The 17,932-nt window shown below is 35.6% G+C and overlaps 1 protein-coding gene across 2 annotated transcripts in view; it reads left to right on the top strand.

The window, feature by feature from the left end:
* Positions 1-17,932, top strand: part of PTPRK (protein tyrosine phosphatase, receptor type K) — a 548,103-nt gene that overhangs the window by 413,886 nt on the left and 116,285 nt on the right. For both annotated transcript variants that reach the window (XM_003781656.3, XM_012806133.1), the window contains exons 9-11: positions 3,642-3,751; positions 4,832-5,033; positions 8,625-8,730. In XM_003781656.3, the coding sequence (XP_003781704.1) occupies positions 3,642-3,751; positions 4,832-5,033; positions 8,625-8,730 (418 nt within the window). The remainder of the gene's footprint in view (positions 1-3,641; positions 3,752-4,831; positions 5,034-8,624; positions 8,731-17,932) is intronic.

The following is a 17,932-nucleotide window of genomic DNA, read 5'->3' as shown; positions in this document are numbered from 1 at the left end:
CCGGGCTGGGGATTCGAACCCGCCACCTTAGGTGTATGTGGCTGGCGCCTTAGCCGCTTAAGCCACAGGCGCTGAGCCACAACATGGTTTCTTAACTGGTAATGGTAGACTTGGTCACAAAAGTTTTATGTTTTCTTTAGCCAATCACTGTCCAGCCATACAACACATTTTGATGGTATTTTGTATTGGTTTGTCTTTCTTTCCCACAAAGAATAGAATTCAGTCAGCCTTATTTAATCTTTTTTATATTGCATTAAATTTTTAAATGCATTTTCAGTACACATATGACTAGACTAATAATCAGGGAACGAATTGCTTTGGAATTTTAAATTATGCCTTACATTGATCAATCTTAAGACTGTGCTGGTTTTTTTATCCAGAATAGTCTTGGGAAAATAAAATGACATTAGCTGTATATTCTAATTTTAATATTATTTTCAAACCTAATTGTAGTAACCTTTTTTTATAGAATTTTTTTACGAGTTAATGATACTGAATAGCTTCTTATTTCATAGTGTGGTCACCAATGAATCTCTTCTGTTGTGAGTGTGTTTTTTTGTTTGTTTGTTTTGTTCGCATAGCATTTAGTGACTGTGAATCACTAAATTGTGAAAAAATGTTATGAAGCATTTGTAAGTAATTCAGTCTTCAAATCTGTACATGTGAGCTTTTGGTACTTGATGAGTCTTAATGTTCCTTTGGGGGAAAAGAATATTTAATTCATAATCTGTTGTTGCAAGATCGATGGATTATGATGATCTGATTAAGTCTATCTTGCTAAATGATTGCTGGCCTATATTCGTGGAAAAGGGATAAATTATCAACCACCTAATAAAAGGATATAATTTTATGAAAAGAATTCTGGGGGTAACCATAAATCACAAGAGCAAGGCTACAACGATTTCCCACCAGAACCCTAAGGTAGAATTTATACTTAATTTATTGCACACATTTTTTAACACATGGGCAGAATTTTTCATATGAGGTTTTGTTTTCATTTTTTATTCCAGCATTCATAAAAATCAATATGATGAAGTTAGCTCAGCAGAAAAGCCTGGTTTGGGGACATTTTTTTTGAGACTACAAAGCTATTTTTAAATGTACATTTATTACATTTTAAAGGCCATAATGCTTATTTAATGTAATCTTGCCCCACCCATATATCATTTTTTTCCGTTTTGGGAGTTATATTTTAAAGAACTTTCAACAAAAATTAGCTGAAACAGCACTCATGTAAATATCAAACAGGGAATAAAAGTCAGCATTGTGTCTCCGTTACAAATTGTTGATTTGGAAATGTGAAGTGACATTCCCAGCAATCTGTAGACTGCCAAGATAATGATTCTAGTAACTTCACGTTGCATTAACACAAATCATAATTACATGGAGACGTTGTCTCTTATAACTGCAGACGTCCTCTTCCGTCAAATGTAGAGTTATTGACTATAACTGGTCTGTGGCCACACCTCACCCCTGCTTCTTTATGGCGGTTTGAAGTTCATCTAAGTGTAGGTAACTCTTGTAGTACACTCACTGTACTAGTCCAACTATAATATAAGCACTCTCTTGCCCATAACTTCCCCACAAACTTTTCCGTCTTACAAATGTGACCTGTAGGTACTTGAAGTGAATTCTACTGACAAAATAGAACATGTATAAGAAGAACATAGGAATACAAAATTCAAGGGAAGCTGCTCTCCAATTCTACCCCACGTCAATGCAGAATTACGTCAGCATTTTAAACAGTCACCGTTTGGGCCCAGTTTGAAATACATCCCTTCTATTTCATAGTATTTTGAGGCCAAGTTGTATTGGGGGACCATGACTGTTATTGTGCCATGAAATAAACTTTAATTTACTCATTGGGATTTTGCTCCCTCCACTCCCTGACATCCACTTTCCATTTGAGACATACAAAGAGGAATAGCTTTTCCTTAATTACAATCAGGAGTTTGTCATTTGATAGAGCAGAAACAAGAGGTACTCTCTTGAAAAACCAACCGATGCCCATGGCTGCCTCAGCAGTGTCTGCAGATGGCACACAGGGACTGTCACTGCCCTTCTGTTGCCTGGCTGCATGGCCTGAGCTGAAGCTACAAAGCAGGAAGGGCGCGATGTCTTTGGTTACTTTCCCTCTGTGCCTTCAGCTGACAGACGCGGAAACATACCTTCCGATGTTTAACGGGGGCATCTTTTCTATTTATGGTGGATTTCTTTCCTTTATGAATTTACAATTAATGTGCCAAATTATGTTGTCTGTCTCAGAGGTCATAACATCATCCATAGTCACCTTAGAAATAGAAATAAACCTTACTCTTGTGACAGATCATGCAGAATCTCTCAATGCTGCTGACCATGATGCAACATTTCCTGTGATCCAGTGATTTTTAATTTATTTCAGTCCTCACAAAATTGCTGTTTACTTTGAAACAACATTTCCAGATAATGTCATGTGTGAAGTTCACTGAAACATTCGATTAAGGGAAAATATTAGTTAAAAAGCATACTTGTCCAATATTAGGTGATATTTTTAAAAGAAAACAAGGTTTTAAGCAATGTGGGATAGATAGCATACATTTTAATATATGATCAGAATTAGAAACTGTATATTTATGTGAATAAATGAGGTATTTAAAGATATAAAAGGAAAATACGTAATACAATTCCCAAATACCAAACATCCAACTTATGTGCAGCTCCCACTCAGAAACAAATATACCTGTTTCAACCTATGTACAAATTCAAACTAAGTACAGAACTTACCTTGTTAATACCCAGGGATGGGGACTACCTATTAGCTGAAGTGTCTTGTGTTTGGTCAAGAGAAGCTGAGGCATGATTCCACCTTGCTGTTGTGTGTTGCCTATTACGTGACATTTGTAAATCCGGTCATAGTTTGGTACTATGATACTTCAAAAGGAGTTATGCAGATTGTTGAGTTTTAAACAAGTCTAATTTTACAAAATGGCTGATTCTTAGCTTTGAAAAAGTGATTTTCATTTAAAAGTAATGACATTTGAACCTATGCGTGTATAACATATAACATAATTTTTTTAATTATAGTTAAAATTAAAAATTTAATTTTTAATTATAGTAACACTGCCTTTTTAAAGTATAGAAAATAAGCTGTAAATGTCAGGTTGCTATTAATGGGCATTTCTAGTCAGTGCTATGTGATTTGGTGTTTGAGTCCAAAGAGTGCTAATTATTATTATAATTCATTGTTTTATGAACTTTGTTTATAGAGGCTCTTTAGGGGATTATCATAATCTTCAAAAAATCTTTCAGGGAATATAACCCTGTTCTTGAAACAAATTACAAATAAGATCTTCATGTTATTAGAGGTATACAACAGAGAAAATGAGAATACATAATTTATACAATTCTCAGAGGTGATAGAATATTCTCTTGAATAAAAATTACTTTGCATTTCTACATTTTCTGCTGTATAATTTTATAGACTTTCTTTATGTTCCCATATATCAAAGTAAAGTCAGAAGATGGGTCATATAGTTTATTTTCTTTTGAAGAATACGTTTTTATTTATTTTATGTTTAATTTTGTTTATCTTGCCTACACAATTTGTTTTTTCTTTTTCTGATATCAACATCCTCATAACCAATAAATGCATATCTTTGTAGTGCCTGGTCCTGTACCAGTTAAATCTCTTCAAGGAACATCCTTCGAAAATAAGATCTTCTTGAACTGGAAAGAACCTTTGGATCCAAATGGAATCATCACTCAATATGAGGTATTGGGAGAACAAGGAAGTTAATTGAAATGTGGATTGAAGGAATCTTAGGGGGGAAAAAAAGAAAAAGTTAGAGGGAAGTAATGGAAAAGAAGTAAGTGAGGAAGGATTAGGGATTGGAATCATTCTTTTTTGTCATAATTTGTGAAGTCTTTGATTTTAAAATTGAGTATCAAAATATACATTGTAGAGTATTTAGAATTTTCATTGTTCTTAAGTAAATGCATGCTTTCTGTTGCTGTTTTATTATTTTAGGGAATATTATTTTATTATTTTCTGGTCACACAGACTTTCTGATGGTCACAGTAATGAATAATTACATATAAAAATCCCAATTTTCATTTCTATAAAATTAAGAAACTCATATCATACTGGGATGTAGGAGAGGCCATTGAATGTCAGTTGTTTCAGAGTAAGGAGTTAACACCAAAAAGCAAGGTACATTGTAACTGACTACTCCCGCGCTTCATGTCAAATTTGAATATAAATCTTTATCTTTTCAAATAAGAGAAACTAAAAAGAAAAAAAATGATGGGAACATTTTAATCGCACAAACATGTAGTTCTCTTCCCACACGGTCAGTGTTGATTAGAGAGCATAGAGGCTTAAATCTCTAGTAACTAGAGAATGAATCCTGGGAATGAGAATCACTAGTTCAGTCTTGCATCTTGTGACTATGTGAGCATATTTGAATGCTCTTTACATGAAATTCGTTATGTGACTTGGACAAAACATAAAATATGTTAATAATAAACATTTATTGAACACTCTATGTTCCAGGTGTGTTTTGCATGTATGTATGCATGTCTAGGTAAATTAACTTATGCATATTGTCTTGTCAGATATAACTCTAGATGTATCTGTAGGTAGATGGTGAAAAATAAAGAGAGGGAGAAAGATAAATACCGAATGACATGAGTAACCATAGCAAAGCGAGAAGGAAAACATGTGGGAAGAGGTTCTGAATGATTCCATGTGGGGGCTCTTTCATACTACCATATTTTAAAAGGGTCTATTGACAACTGTTGTTACTAATATTGGATTTATGTGTAATAGGAAATATATTTCTTCTTAAAACAGGTCAGCTATAGCAGCATAAGATCATTTGATCCTGCAGTCCCAGTGGCTGGACCTCCCCAGACTGTATCAAATTTATGGAACAGTACACACCATGTCTTTATGCATCTCCACCCTGGAACCACATACCAGTTTTTCATAAGAGCGAGCACAATCAAAGGCTTTGGGCCTGCCACAGCCATCAACGTGACCACCAATATCTCAGGTATGCATATGAATAAAGGACAAGTAGAATCGACTGTGCTCATGGTTTATAGTAGCGTGTCCTGAGGAATTACATACACACCCAGAGATAACTCATCTCCTTATTGGATCTTTAATGTAGTTATGTGTAATTGAAGGCACATTATAGAATTATTTGTGTACAGATTATTGATTATATGTAGTGTACCCAGACCTAAACATGTTTCAAATAGTCATTTTTGATAGTCTTTTAAAATATTACATAATGTCTTTATTTAAAATCTTTTTAGAGTTCATTATAAATGCTAGTAGATTGTACTTTTGAGGAGTTTGTATTATTATGGTAGCAGAGCTTTACTGTAAATGGATTGTCTCAAGAAAAGGGTCAAAGATCCTTGCTCTAGTATTATAGTACAACGTAGCTTGTCTTTTTTCCATTTGCTCTGATGTTCTGATAATTTTAAACAAACAGGTTTTCTTTCTCTCTTAGAAATCTTACATAAACGCATCCAAACTTCAGATTGGGAACATGCAGGAGAATTTTAGGGAGATAAACAAATATAATTAAGTTTTACACTCTGTTATGTTCACAGTTGCATAGTTTGCATTTGACTAGATTATTTACAGATCTTATTTCTCCTTCAGTCAAATCATCAGTTAAACCTGATTAAATTCTTACTAAGATTTGGCGTTGAAATATGTCCTAAGTTTACCAAAGTTTTATATAATGTTTTCTCTTATGTATTTAATATTATTAAAATGAACATATATTATTGAATAGTTAAATTTGAAAAATAAATGTTTTAAAAGTCAGCTGCATAATAAAGTTATATTAGTACAATATAATAAATATACTAATTTTGACTTTGTAAATTATTTTTATTTGTGTTCATTTTTATTATAGTTCTATATAGCATATACTAATGATGCATCAGAATATTCATTAGCAATTTTACCATTTTTCAGAATTTATAACATTTGTATCATAAATATGAGGATGCTACATGCTCTAAATTCATGCTCCCTGGTTTATTTTAAGTCTAAAATTTTATTTGGAAATGTATTGAACAGAATCAAATGTTAGAAATTTATGTAATAAATAAAATTAGCTGTTTTAATATGAGCTGTAGACCCTTTGCATAACACTTGATTTATCTTACTGTTCTAATAAAAAGAGTGTTAAAATATCATCCATTGCATTAGAAAATAACAATGTTTTTTAATTGCTTTTTTATTTCCTGATAGAACAATTCTAAATCATCAGTTTAATATATTTATTCAGTCACTTAACTTGAATTTAAAACTTGACGATGTTATGATGTACTGACACGTGTTTTCTACCCTGTAGAATTAGCAGTATTGCTATAATTGAGTAAGATCTTTCAGTGGAGATGGATATATAATTTATATAAACATAAAACTAAAAACATTGAACAAACAGATGTTTTTTAGATGTATACATATACATATACCTACACACACACATATTTACATACATACATACATATATCGTTCAGATATATGAGAGAAATATATGAGAAGGTTCCTTATAAAGACCTAAACACTGAGCTAGGCTTTTCTCTGAATTATTTAATTGCAGTTTCACTTGTATTAACCTAAGTACAATGAGTACTGGATTGTACCTTAAAATCTTGGTTGTAATCACATTACGTTGAGTACAACTATTAATCACAGCTAAGGCTAATAACATTTGTGGTTAGTGTGGTTCTCAGCATCACTTGAACTTTTAAGATAATTTATTATTAATTCTATTTCCTAAGCCCAGTAATTACATCCCTCAGCATTTTTAAAGCAATTTAAATAAAAGCCATATCAAGTTATTAGAAGTGCAGCGGTCAGAGGCATTATTAATATACACTTACCTACCCGTATATGCACACAGTTCACATCTACATATTATGTGTGCACTTTATTTAACATTTGTTGTTTTTGTTTCCTAAAGAACTCTCAGATGATTGTCTCCTCCTAATGTCACTATGCCTTTATTTCATCTGGATCATATTTTAAACAGATCATTGAAATATCTGTTATCCCCGCCTTCAGACTTAAACTTCTTCAAAATATTTTCATATCAATCTTATAAAACCAGGTATTTTCTTCTTAAATATCTTCAAAATCTGTTGGATTATATCCAGTAGAATAAAGTCCAAACATGCACTCACGATTAGTGGCGCTTGGAGCCCTTCATTATAGGACTCTCCTCTTCCTCCACGGCCTCCAGTGAACTCAGAGGTCCAGGTACAGCAGACTGTGTACAGCTGTTAGAATACAGCATTCCCATTCACGTTTTGCTATCTTCAAATATTCTGTTTCCTTACTCTGGAATTTTAGTCCTTGCTTTTTCAACCTGAGGAGTTTTTACTCTTTTTTTTTGAGATTGAACTCAACAATGACCTAAACTCCACGTCGTCTCTGTTTAATCATCCAACTCCCAACACTAATCTAGAAAATGTGGTCCTCAGACCAAGATCGTCAGCCTCACCTGAGAACTTTCTAGAAATGCATGTTATCAGGTCTCTCCCCAGACCTTCTGAATCTGGAACTGTAAGGAGAGAGACAGCAATCTGTGCTTTAGGAAGCCCTCCAGATGCTTCTGATCCACAAATTCAAGAACCACTGTTTGGGAGAATTGTCTTTTCTTTAGACCACTGAACATTTAACTGTAGTCTTTTTGTTGTTATTGTTTGTTTGTTCATTTTTTTATGAGTCTTATTTTTCAGAAAATGTGAACTTTGACTTTTAATACTATAAATACCAGTAGCCATGTTCATCTTTACATTTACAGCACTTCTCATAAAACTTGATGCGTAGTGTATATTCAGTAATGGCAAATGAAGTAATGAAGATAAGGTACACATTTCACTGGGGGTATACTCCTTTAAACACCTTTGGGAAATCATGAAAAGCCATTTGAAGTTACTCTTCTCCTAGCTTAAGATTAAGGAGTCCTCAGCTAAACATTATCAAATATTTGAAAATTTATAAGTTTCTTCATTTTAGGAATCTGGCAACTAATGGTGTGGTAAATACAAACTATGGTTCCTATTCATCACGCATTTTCTTGTGACTACAGTTGCAAATACACTCCAGATAAGAATGCTGGGTCTTAGGCCAGGCACAGTGGCTCATGCCTGTAATCCTAGCACTCTGGAAGGCCAAGGCAGCTGGATCGCTTGAGTTCACCAATTTGAGACCAGCCCAAGCAAGAGTGAGACCCTGTCTTATACTAAAAATAGAAAAACTAGCTGGGTATTATGGGTGCCTGTAGTCCCAGCTACTAGGGAAGCTAAGGCAAGAGGATTAATTGAGCCCAAGAGTTTAAAGTTGCTGTGAAATGTTTGGATGTGTGTCAGAAGTTGCCGATTATTTGCATTTCAACAACATATCTTCACTTAATAGCTTTTGATGCTTTTAGGTTTCCAGGGTTAGCATTCAATGGCAGATGTTATGCTACAGAATCAAGTACATTGTAGATAATTAGGTATTAAATTGATTTTTTTCCCCTCATTTAAAATCATCTATTCATCTTGACCTATGATACATCACTGTGAACTGACTGAACCTTTTTTCCCTCTCATTAATCACTTATCAGCTCCAACGTTACCTGACTATGAAGGAGTTGATGCCTCTCTCAATGAAACTGCCACCACCATCACAGTCTTGTTGAGACCAGCACAAGCCAAAGGTGCTCCTATCAGGTAAGCGGGAAAAGGACAGTAGTCACCCCTTATCCACAGGCCAGATGTCCCAAGACCCCCACTGGATCAGGCACAGATAATACCAAACTCTATATGTACTGTATTGTGGTTTTTCCTATACATACAACCTATGATGAAGTTTGGTTTATAAATTAGGCACATTAAGAGATTAGCAATAATTATCAATAAAACAGAACAATTATGATGATATAGTATAATAAAAGTTATATGAATATGATCTTTCTCTATCTTTCTCTCTCAGTATCTTACTATACTGTGCTCACCTATTTTTAGAGCAGGTTGACCAGGGATAATTGAAACCGTGTGTTACCAAAACCCTGGTGTGAGCAACTATGGGTAAGGGGCAGGGGATTCCTGTACTAGTCCAAGAAAAAGTGTCCCGTAGGAGAAATGTTTTCTCGTGGTTGCTTACCGGCTAATAAAGTGATTAATTTCTAAGAGATGCTCATTTGATGATTACTGTCAAGAAAGTTCTATTTTGTTCAGTTTAGTTTAGTTTCTATTATTAGCTTTTCCTTTGGGTGATGCAAGTGAAAGGCTCCCCTGGAGCAAAATTCTAAGAGAATTTTTGAGATATTCATGAGCCTAACCATTCACCTTTGTGTGCTCTTTGATTTAAGAGCATTGCCCTTTCTCCCCCCCCATACCATTTCATTTCACTTCCTCTGTTGCCATCTAGGTTATAAGAGCTTTGAAGATATTTGTAAGAAATAGGATGAGGAAATAACTCCTGTCCAAGGCAGTAAATCAGTTATGAATAATTTCATATGAGTGATTAAAAAATAGGAGCTTTGAGGACATAAAAGTAGAATAGTTATAACATAGGAAGCCCATGTGACCTTTTAATTCCTGAATTGTTCCTTAGCAAGAATTCCTCAGTCAATATCAAAGTTTAATTTGCTATTACCTTTATGTTTCCAATATTAAAACCACTCTTATTACCTGTAATACGCCTGCTCTTTCAGAAAATTGTGAACTCTATCGTTTTTAGGGATTGAGTCAAAGTATTTGAGCCCCTTTAATTTCTGCACATTTGTTATTAGATGAATGTCTAAAGCTTAAACAAGTTTTTATCTCAAATGTAGATTTTTTTTCACCCTTTTCTTATCAAACTTTTATCAAAAAGTAAAACAGATCCAGAAATCAGCACAAGTGTTTCACAGCCCAGTCATCTTAAGTTGCTTAAACATTCACTTAAAAAATAAAATCAACTCTGTTGTTTGTGTAAAATGCATACATTTGAAATTCTGAGCGCATATCAGTCATTCAAGTACTCTTACGTCACTGGAAAGGAAAAAATATTTCTTTTTTGTTTAAAAACTATACTGAGAAAAGAACACAAATCATAAAGGAAACTCTCAAGTTCTGTCTGGCTAAAAATCACGGAATACCACACCAGAGAAAAGGAGAGATGGCTGAGTGTGTACTTGTAATGTAAACATTTGTGAAGCACTGGCCACTTGAAAATTCAAAGAATATAGTGCTATTCATGAATCAGTGATCTGAGTGAATCTGATTGCTGATCCAAAGGAGAAAGAGAAAATTCCTACACTCAATATCCTTTTCTTTTGATAAGTCATTAGAGTCATTCACAAGTTCCTACCTGTGATGAAAATGACTTTGTAGGTGTTCAGTTCTGCTACTGCTGCTTAAATGAGCTTCCAGGTGCCTACATTTATTTTTTAAGAGTTAGACATTTGAGTGCATTCAGCTTTACTTTATGTAAGATGCAAACACAGTATATTATTACATAACTGTGCTATATAATACAACTTGCATTAATTCTCTATTCATTTAATTAATTCTTCTCCACAAACTTTGACTGATCATGTGTTAACTGTCAGCCACTATTTCAGACATTGTAAATCAAAGATAAAATGACCAAAAAACCCACAAAGCCTGTGCCCAGATTTGTCATAGACTATCAGAAGTGACTGCTTCCTTGCAAATCCTTTGCTTAGAGTTGGTATTCAGGGATTTTGTTGATGAGTCATTGATAACAAATTCTTAAATCAAAAGTTTTTACTTTGTTACCTTTGTCACATAATTTCTGATTACCAAGAAACATAGTCTGAACTAATGGTTATGTAAAAATAATCCTTGATAATCTGCCTGGCATAGTGGCTCACGCCTGTAATCCTAATACTCTGGGAGATCAAGATGGGTAGATCACTTGAGTTCAGCCATTCAAGACCAACCTATGCAAGAGAGAGACCCCATCTCTACTAAAAATAAACAAACTAGCTGGGCGTTATGGGACCACCTATATTCCCAGCTACTTGGGAGGCTGAAGTAAGGGAATCAAGAGTTTGAATTTGAGCCCTAGAGTTTGAGGTTGCTGTGAACTAGGACACCACGGCACTCAGGGTGACAGAATGAGTAGACTCATGCAATTCTCTTGCCTTCACCTCCCAAATAGCTGGGACTACAGGCACCCACCACAGCGTCCAGCTATTTTTTAGAGATGGGGTCTTGCTTTTGCTCAGGCAATCTGCTCTTGGCCTCCCAGAGTGCTAGGATTACAGGTGTAAGCCACCAAACCCGGCCTGGAACAACAATTTTTTTTAAGTGATTGTTACTATCAGGAAAAAAATATTTTCTCCAGCTGATATTCTAATCCTACCAACTCCATCTTTAGCTTGTATATTGACTTGCACAGCTCGTGTATGGATGGGTCCCAGGTGGCAGTACCAGACTGGTCTAGTCAGGCAGTTTAGCCTTAGATGAGCCTCCTTTTCTCTTTGAATCCTTTGGTAAGGTAGGGATGTCTTTCTTTCCTCTGACAATATACCCACTTCCATCTACCTATCAGCAAATGGAGCCTTATCTTGGGGCTTATAAGTCTTATTTAGTCAAGTGACCTGATTTCTTTGAGAACAAAGACCCAATTTGATGCAGTTTTCCTGGTAGTGAACAGTCAGGCATCTCAATATCTCCACCATTCCCTTCAGAAGTATTTGAAACTATTTACCTTTCCACCCAAGTCTTCTGCATTTATGTCAGCCTATCAGAACCTCTTCTCTGGTGATGCTGGTTGCCATTCTAGGCACTGTCCTACCACTACTTCCCCAGAAAAGCCAGACTCATTTATTATCCCCCCGAAAGCTTCTGAGAGCATCCAAGAGTTAGTGTGCTATTATTGTCCCTAAATACTAGAGTTTATTCTTTCCTATTTTATAACATTACTAGACTCTGCCAGATTGCATTTCACCATCCAGTTATCCCTCCTTTAGTGGAAATATGTATTCCTTCTGTCTGATCTTCCCAATGTCAAACAAACTCAAGTTCTACAATATTCTGTCATAGCACCTGGGAAATCTTTGTTACATACAGTTTGTACATTTAGTTTAGTTTATAGTTTTATTAAGAAAATTAAAATTACCAGTAGTGTTGATTGAATAACATTCTACATGAGCCAGGAGATTTGGAATAGGACTTCACATAAGGCAATTTAGTGTTTACCCACAGGTAGGGGCTCGTGATACTCTCGTGAATCAGAGCCTGGTAACAGTGTGGTTCGACAAGTGCAATGACAGCAGTTAGAAAATGTAGTGCTCGGCTCAAGTGGCTAAGGTGCGAGCCACATACACCTAAGGTGGTGGGTTCGAATCTAGCCCAGACCCACCAAACAACAATGATGGCTGCAACCAAAAAATAGCCTCCGCCTGTGGTCCCAGCTACTTGGGAGGCGGAGGCAGGAGACTCGCTTGAGCCCAGGAGTTGGAGGTTGCTGTGAGCTATAATGCCACAGCACTCTACCCAAGGGGACAGCTTGAGGCTCTGTCTCAAAAAAAAGAAAGAAAATGTAGTGCTGGAGCTGAGTTTGGAAGGAAAGAGAGGAATGAGCTTGGCCCAGCCTCACTTTCCCTGGAGGGCAGAGAGGGGTATTGTTGAGAAGAGGAGGAACAATGAGGCTTCTGAATGGTTGCAAAGCAAATGATGGGCTGTGTGACATAGAAGGGTGCCTTCAAGAACTGCTTGTAGTTCAAGTCATCAAGAGTAAAGGGTCTGTGAGAAAGTGACAATGGCTGAGGCAAGAGAGGTAAACAGAACAAGAGGCTGTTTAGCGCCAGCCTGAAAACTCAAGGTGACTACAGAAGGACTTAAGCAGAAATTACCATGAGTATTTTTACATTTTTAGATCAATCACATTGTTAGAGTCCATTGGGGTTGACCCAGACTAAAGGCTGGGATAGTCTTAGGTAGAAGTGCTAATGTGTCACGTTGGGAATCAGCAATGGAAATGCAGGCAGGGCTATGCCTCCCTGCAAGGTTTTAGATGGGAGGATGTATGATCTTGGAGGGGGTGACATGGAGTAGAGACTTCAGGGGAGAGATGAGGGAAGATTTCATTCTAAAAGTGGGGATGAGTTACAAAGTCATCTCGCAGTTCGAAGATTTTGTTTTTTTGAGGTTAAGTAATTTTTAAAAAATTATTTTAGTATTACTACCCCCAAATCATGAAATGTCATGCTCTCTAGGGGGTGGGGAGTTATTTTGTATATTTTATATTTTTGCCTACCTTACCAGTATTTCCACTAAATTTTATCTCTAAGAGATCATGGTGTTTACAGAAGATGCATTGGCCCCATTCTAACTAACGGCACACTAAGTGTCACCCACCAGTTTGTCCTTCTGTTACCCGTGGAAACTGCCTCCTAGGCTTAATATAAAATGTGTGCAGTACAACCCTGGAAAATTTTGTTCTTTGACAAAGTTCCTTTTGATTTTAAAATCATTCTGAAGACTGAAAGTGGTTGACTGACTTAGCTAGAACTTTGAGTCTCTTCACCAACTTTCTGAAATCTATCCTTACAACTGTCATCACTTGACAATCATTGCTATGATTCAAAACGAGTATTTTCCACATTTAGAATCAATTCCCTAGAATGCATAATTTCTATTCTTTTTTTCTAAAAGACATCTTCATAAATATATTAAAATTCTAACTTTGAAGAGATGTAATTATAAATTATGATGCATAGAATACCCCGTTTATTAAAAGAGTGATCCAATATAACAAAATGGTAGCAGCAGAATATTTGTAAAAACAAGAAACTAGTTCGTCTTTGGTAAGTCTCAGTTTATTGTAAGGTACAATAAATGAATGTATTTTATTTGAGCATTTTCCAAACATTTCAGCATTTTAAGCCACAGGAGGCTGGCTACCCATTCTAAAGTTACTTTATTTGTGGGTAAAATCTAATTTTGCATTTTAAAACAGTAACATGTATTTAGTTAAGTAGTTAGGATATAGTTATGAAATACAGTCAAAACCACTATTTGTTCTGCAGTTAAATTCGGAAAAGAAATTGTCTAATGTTCCAAGATAAGTGATAGCTTCACAGAAATAGATCAAAATATAGAAGTGATCTTTTCAAACATTGTTATGTTTGGGGTCTCCGTTGAGTCACTTAGTCACATTTACATAGCTTTAAACGTTAGGGTTGCCACCCTCATCCATCTGCAGAATAGTCTGTTTCGTCCTATAAATTTAATGAGATTGAATAATTATGTTTCCAATCACTATCACGACATAGAACTTACTTGAATTCCAAATAAAAATGCCTTAAAATTTAAGCAAAGGTGGAAATAATTTTTTTGCCCCATTTTTATGGGCAGAACCATTATATGGTCTGAGTTAAATCAATTGGAGGTTATTTTAATTTTGTGTTTTTTCTATACAGTCATAGTAGGTAGAATTCTTTGTAGCATTAAATAGAAGGAGGCATACCCTTTCTGTTAAATTTCCTTTCCAGCCTTTTGGTGACTGTAGCCCCTGCCAACCGCTTGATTGGAACCTCCCAACGCCCTAAGCCAACACCATCTTAGCTAAGCCATTCTCAAATTCCTGACCCACTGACACCATAAAAAATGTTTGTTGTTTGAGCCAAAGAGTTTAACAGAAAAGATAATCTACATACCCACATGGCTGACATCGTCTCTTCCTTGGGGTTTCTGCTCAAAGGATACTTACTCTCGTAGGCCTATCCCAGCGCCTCATATGAAACAGCATTCTCCGTTCTCATTGTTCCCTATTTCCCTTATCCTACTTTCTCTTTCTTTAGAGTACTTATCTCTTCTTGACATATTGTGTATTTATTTGGTTTTTAAACTGTTTTATTTGTAAATCCCCACTAGTTTGAAAGCTTCATGAGAACAGAGGCTTTCACTACTGAATTTAATACAGTACCTTAGCATTTAAAGTAGATTAAAGCATATAATAAATATCTATGTGTGCATGAATGAACAGATGCTGGAGTTAAAAATATGATACCCACTGTCTTTAGTAAGTTTATAACCTATTAAAGAATAGGTATGCATCTGAAAAATATTTATAACACTGTAATACCACAGAGTCCTTATAATGGATCCTGTTTGTAATGTGAGCAACACGTATGTTAACACAACCATTCTTAGCCTAATTTCTTTTTTTTTAAGACATAGTCTCACTCTGTTGCCCTAGGTAGATTGCTGTGCCATATTCATAGCTCTTAGCAAATTCAGTCCTTTCGGCTAATGCGTTCCTCTTGCCTCAGCTTCTGAGTAGCTGGGACTTCAGGTGCCTGCCGGAATACCTAGCTACTTTTTCTATTTTTCATAGAGATGGGGGGGGGGGTCTCACTCTTGCTCAGGCTGGTCTCCTGAGCTCAAGTGATCCACCTGCCTCAGCCTCACCAGAGTGGCAGGGTTACAGCCATGAGCAATTGCGCCCAGCCTGGCCTTTTTTTTTTTTCAAATCCAGAATTTCTGATGGTACCTTCATGGTTCCAATGAGTGGGTTTGTGGCATTTATAATTGGTGTCAGTAGATTAGAGACTAGATCCAACAAGCAACCCACAAGATTATGACTACCTCCCATGTCATCCTTCAACCATCTACACCTCAAAAAATTATCTCCATTGGCTTTAGAAGCCATGATGAAATAGTCATAGAAGGCTTCGTGGAAGAAGTAGAAAAACTAGATAAGGTGAAAGGAAGAAACTCTCACCAGTATGTTTAGTGTATTTCAGTGACAATTGGCACAACAGTGTCAAATGGATAATACATATCAATAGTAAGTGAGCGTAACAATGGAGATTTCATCCACTCTAGGCAGGGGTGTCCAACCATTTTTCTTCCCTGCACATTGGAAGAGGAGTTGTCTTGAGCCACAAATTACATACACAAACACTAACAAAAGCTGATGAGCAAATAAAAAGGTCTGCACATAATTTTCGTGATATCTGACACCACAGATAAACAAAACAGTCCTCACATAATCCACCTGCAGCCCAGAGGCCGAAGATTGGACCTCTCTGGTAGAGGATGCCTTATGAAATGAAGAAAGCAGTGTGAGAAATGGAGAGAAATGTATATTAAAAGGGATTATGAAGAGAGAAATTACAAGGAGGCAGAACTTGGTTAAAGATAGAATTTGTTAAAGTTAATGCCAGAATCCTGAGCTTTGTTGATTCAGCACCTGCTCGTTCCGCTTACAAGAATGGAAATCATGCAGGACCTGCTTATGTGCTTAAGGAGTGAAGAGGGAAGAGCAGGGACTGTGATGGGTACCAGGACGATCACCTCTATTCTGTAGCCAAAATGTTGGCATTGAGCGATAGGATCAACAGGAGCTGTGGGATCTTGGGAAGATTATGAAGAGGAATGGTAACACATTGGAGTTAGGGAATTTCTCCTGATACTTTAAGAGACTTTTTAGGTAAAATTGAGAAAGTTTTTTATATAACATTGTATAATTTATTATTTTGCTATCACAGAAGCTGAAAGTATACACAGATTCGCAAGAGGATTTACTTAGTAATGGATTAAAAAGAATCCATGGGAAGCTATTGTTAGGTAACCCTAATCCTAACCCAAACTCTAACCCAGCATTTTAAGCATTAAATCTGGAGGTCTATCTGCCAGGTGTATCACATACTCTCTTCTTGCACTCATGGCCAAATCCACTTAGATTTTTTTTTTTACAGTCTTATAACTGAAAGTGGTATGATGAAAAAGTCATCATTTGGCCTCCCAGAAAACTATAAATGACTGCATACCAAGGATTAACCAAATTATAAACAAGTAGTCCCCTAACTTATGATTATAGTTCAACTTACAATTTTTTAACTTTATGATAATGTGAAATCATCACCATTTCAGTGTACTTCAAGTTTTCAATTTTGATAGTATCCTGAATGAGGAATGTGCAGTACATGAGATTTTGAACAGTTTATTATAAAACAGTCTTTGTGTCAGATAGGCTGATGTGTTCTAAGCATATTTAAGGTAGGCTAGGCTTAAGCTATGATATGTTAGGTGTATTTACTGCATTTTCACTTACAAAACTTTTAATTTGCAGTGGGTATGTTAGGCCATACCCCGCTGTAAGTTGAGAAGCATTTGTATACTATAGTAAAACATGTCATTTTTAATGTTTTAAACATAAAAAAATTGCAGTTTGGGTGTTGAATGAAGATTCATGATGCCAGTATATTGATTTTTAACTTAATTATAGAAATATTTTTAAATGTAATTAAAAGGAATGGGGAACATATTAAATATGGGTAGCGTGATTAAAAATATTAAGATGGCTTTGGGATATTTTTAATTACTAGAGCACTAAGCTCAAATAATATTTAGCTCTAGCTAGAGTTAAGTACCATTAGGTAATTAAACAACCACAAGAATGAAAAAGCACAGGCCCATTTCATGTAATTAGTTAAATCACTTGTAATTTGATTTCCCATTTCTTATTTTCTGTCCCTTAATTAATTTGAATTGATAAATAAGCAAGTAACAAGGATAAAAACAGATTTTAAAAGCGTAAACATGAGGTTAAGGAAAAACCTTAAATTGAACAGCAAAGGAAAGATAGCTTCTTTTAAACATGCTCTTTAAAATTTTTAGTTTGGGGCTTCGTCCCAAGTTCAATGTGATCTCCCCTGATAGTGACTTTTCGTTATTTTTCTAGGTGCTTTTCACTGAGTATAAACACAGTTTAAGGACTTGCCAGGTTGTAGTTGATCTCTGGGCTGTCTAAATGTGCTCGGAAAAGGCAACAATAGATGTACAAAGTGGTATGTCCTGAAAGGAGCTGACTAAAGACTGAGCCCAATAAAATTCCACTAGAGGATTTTTAGCAATATTATTACAAGAAGAAATACTGTCATATTTTCAGTCTGCTGAAAAGGTAGCA

Source organism: Otolemur garnettii, unplaced genomic scaffold (genome assembly GCF_000181295.1).
Source record: "Otolemur garnettii isolate 467f Iridium unplaced genomic scaffold, OtoGar3 scaffold00002, whole genome shotgun sequence".
Lineage (NCBI taxonomy): Eukaryota > Metazoa > Chordata > Mammalia > Primates > Galagidae > Otolemur > Otolemur garnettii.
The sequence above is the reverse complement of the archived record's forward strand: the minus strand, read 5'-3'. Positions and strand labels throughout refer to the sequence as shown.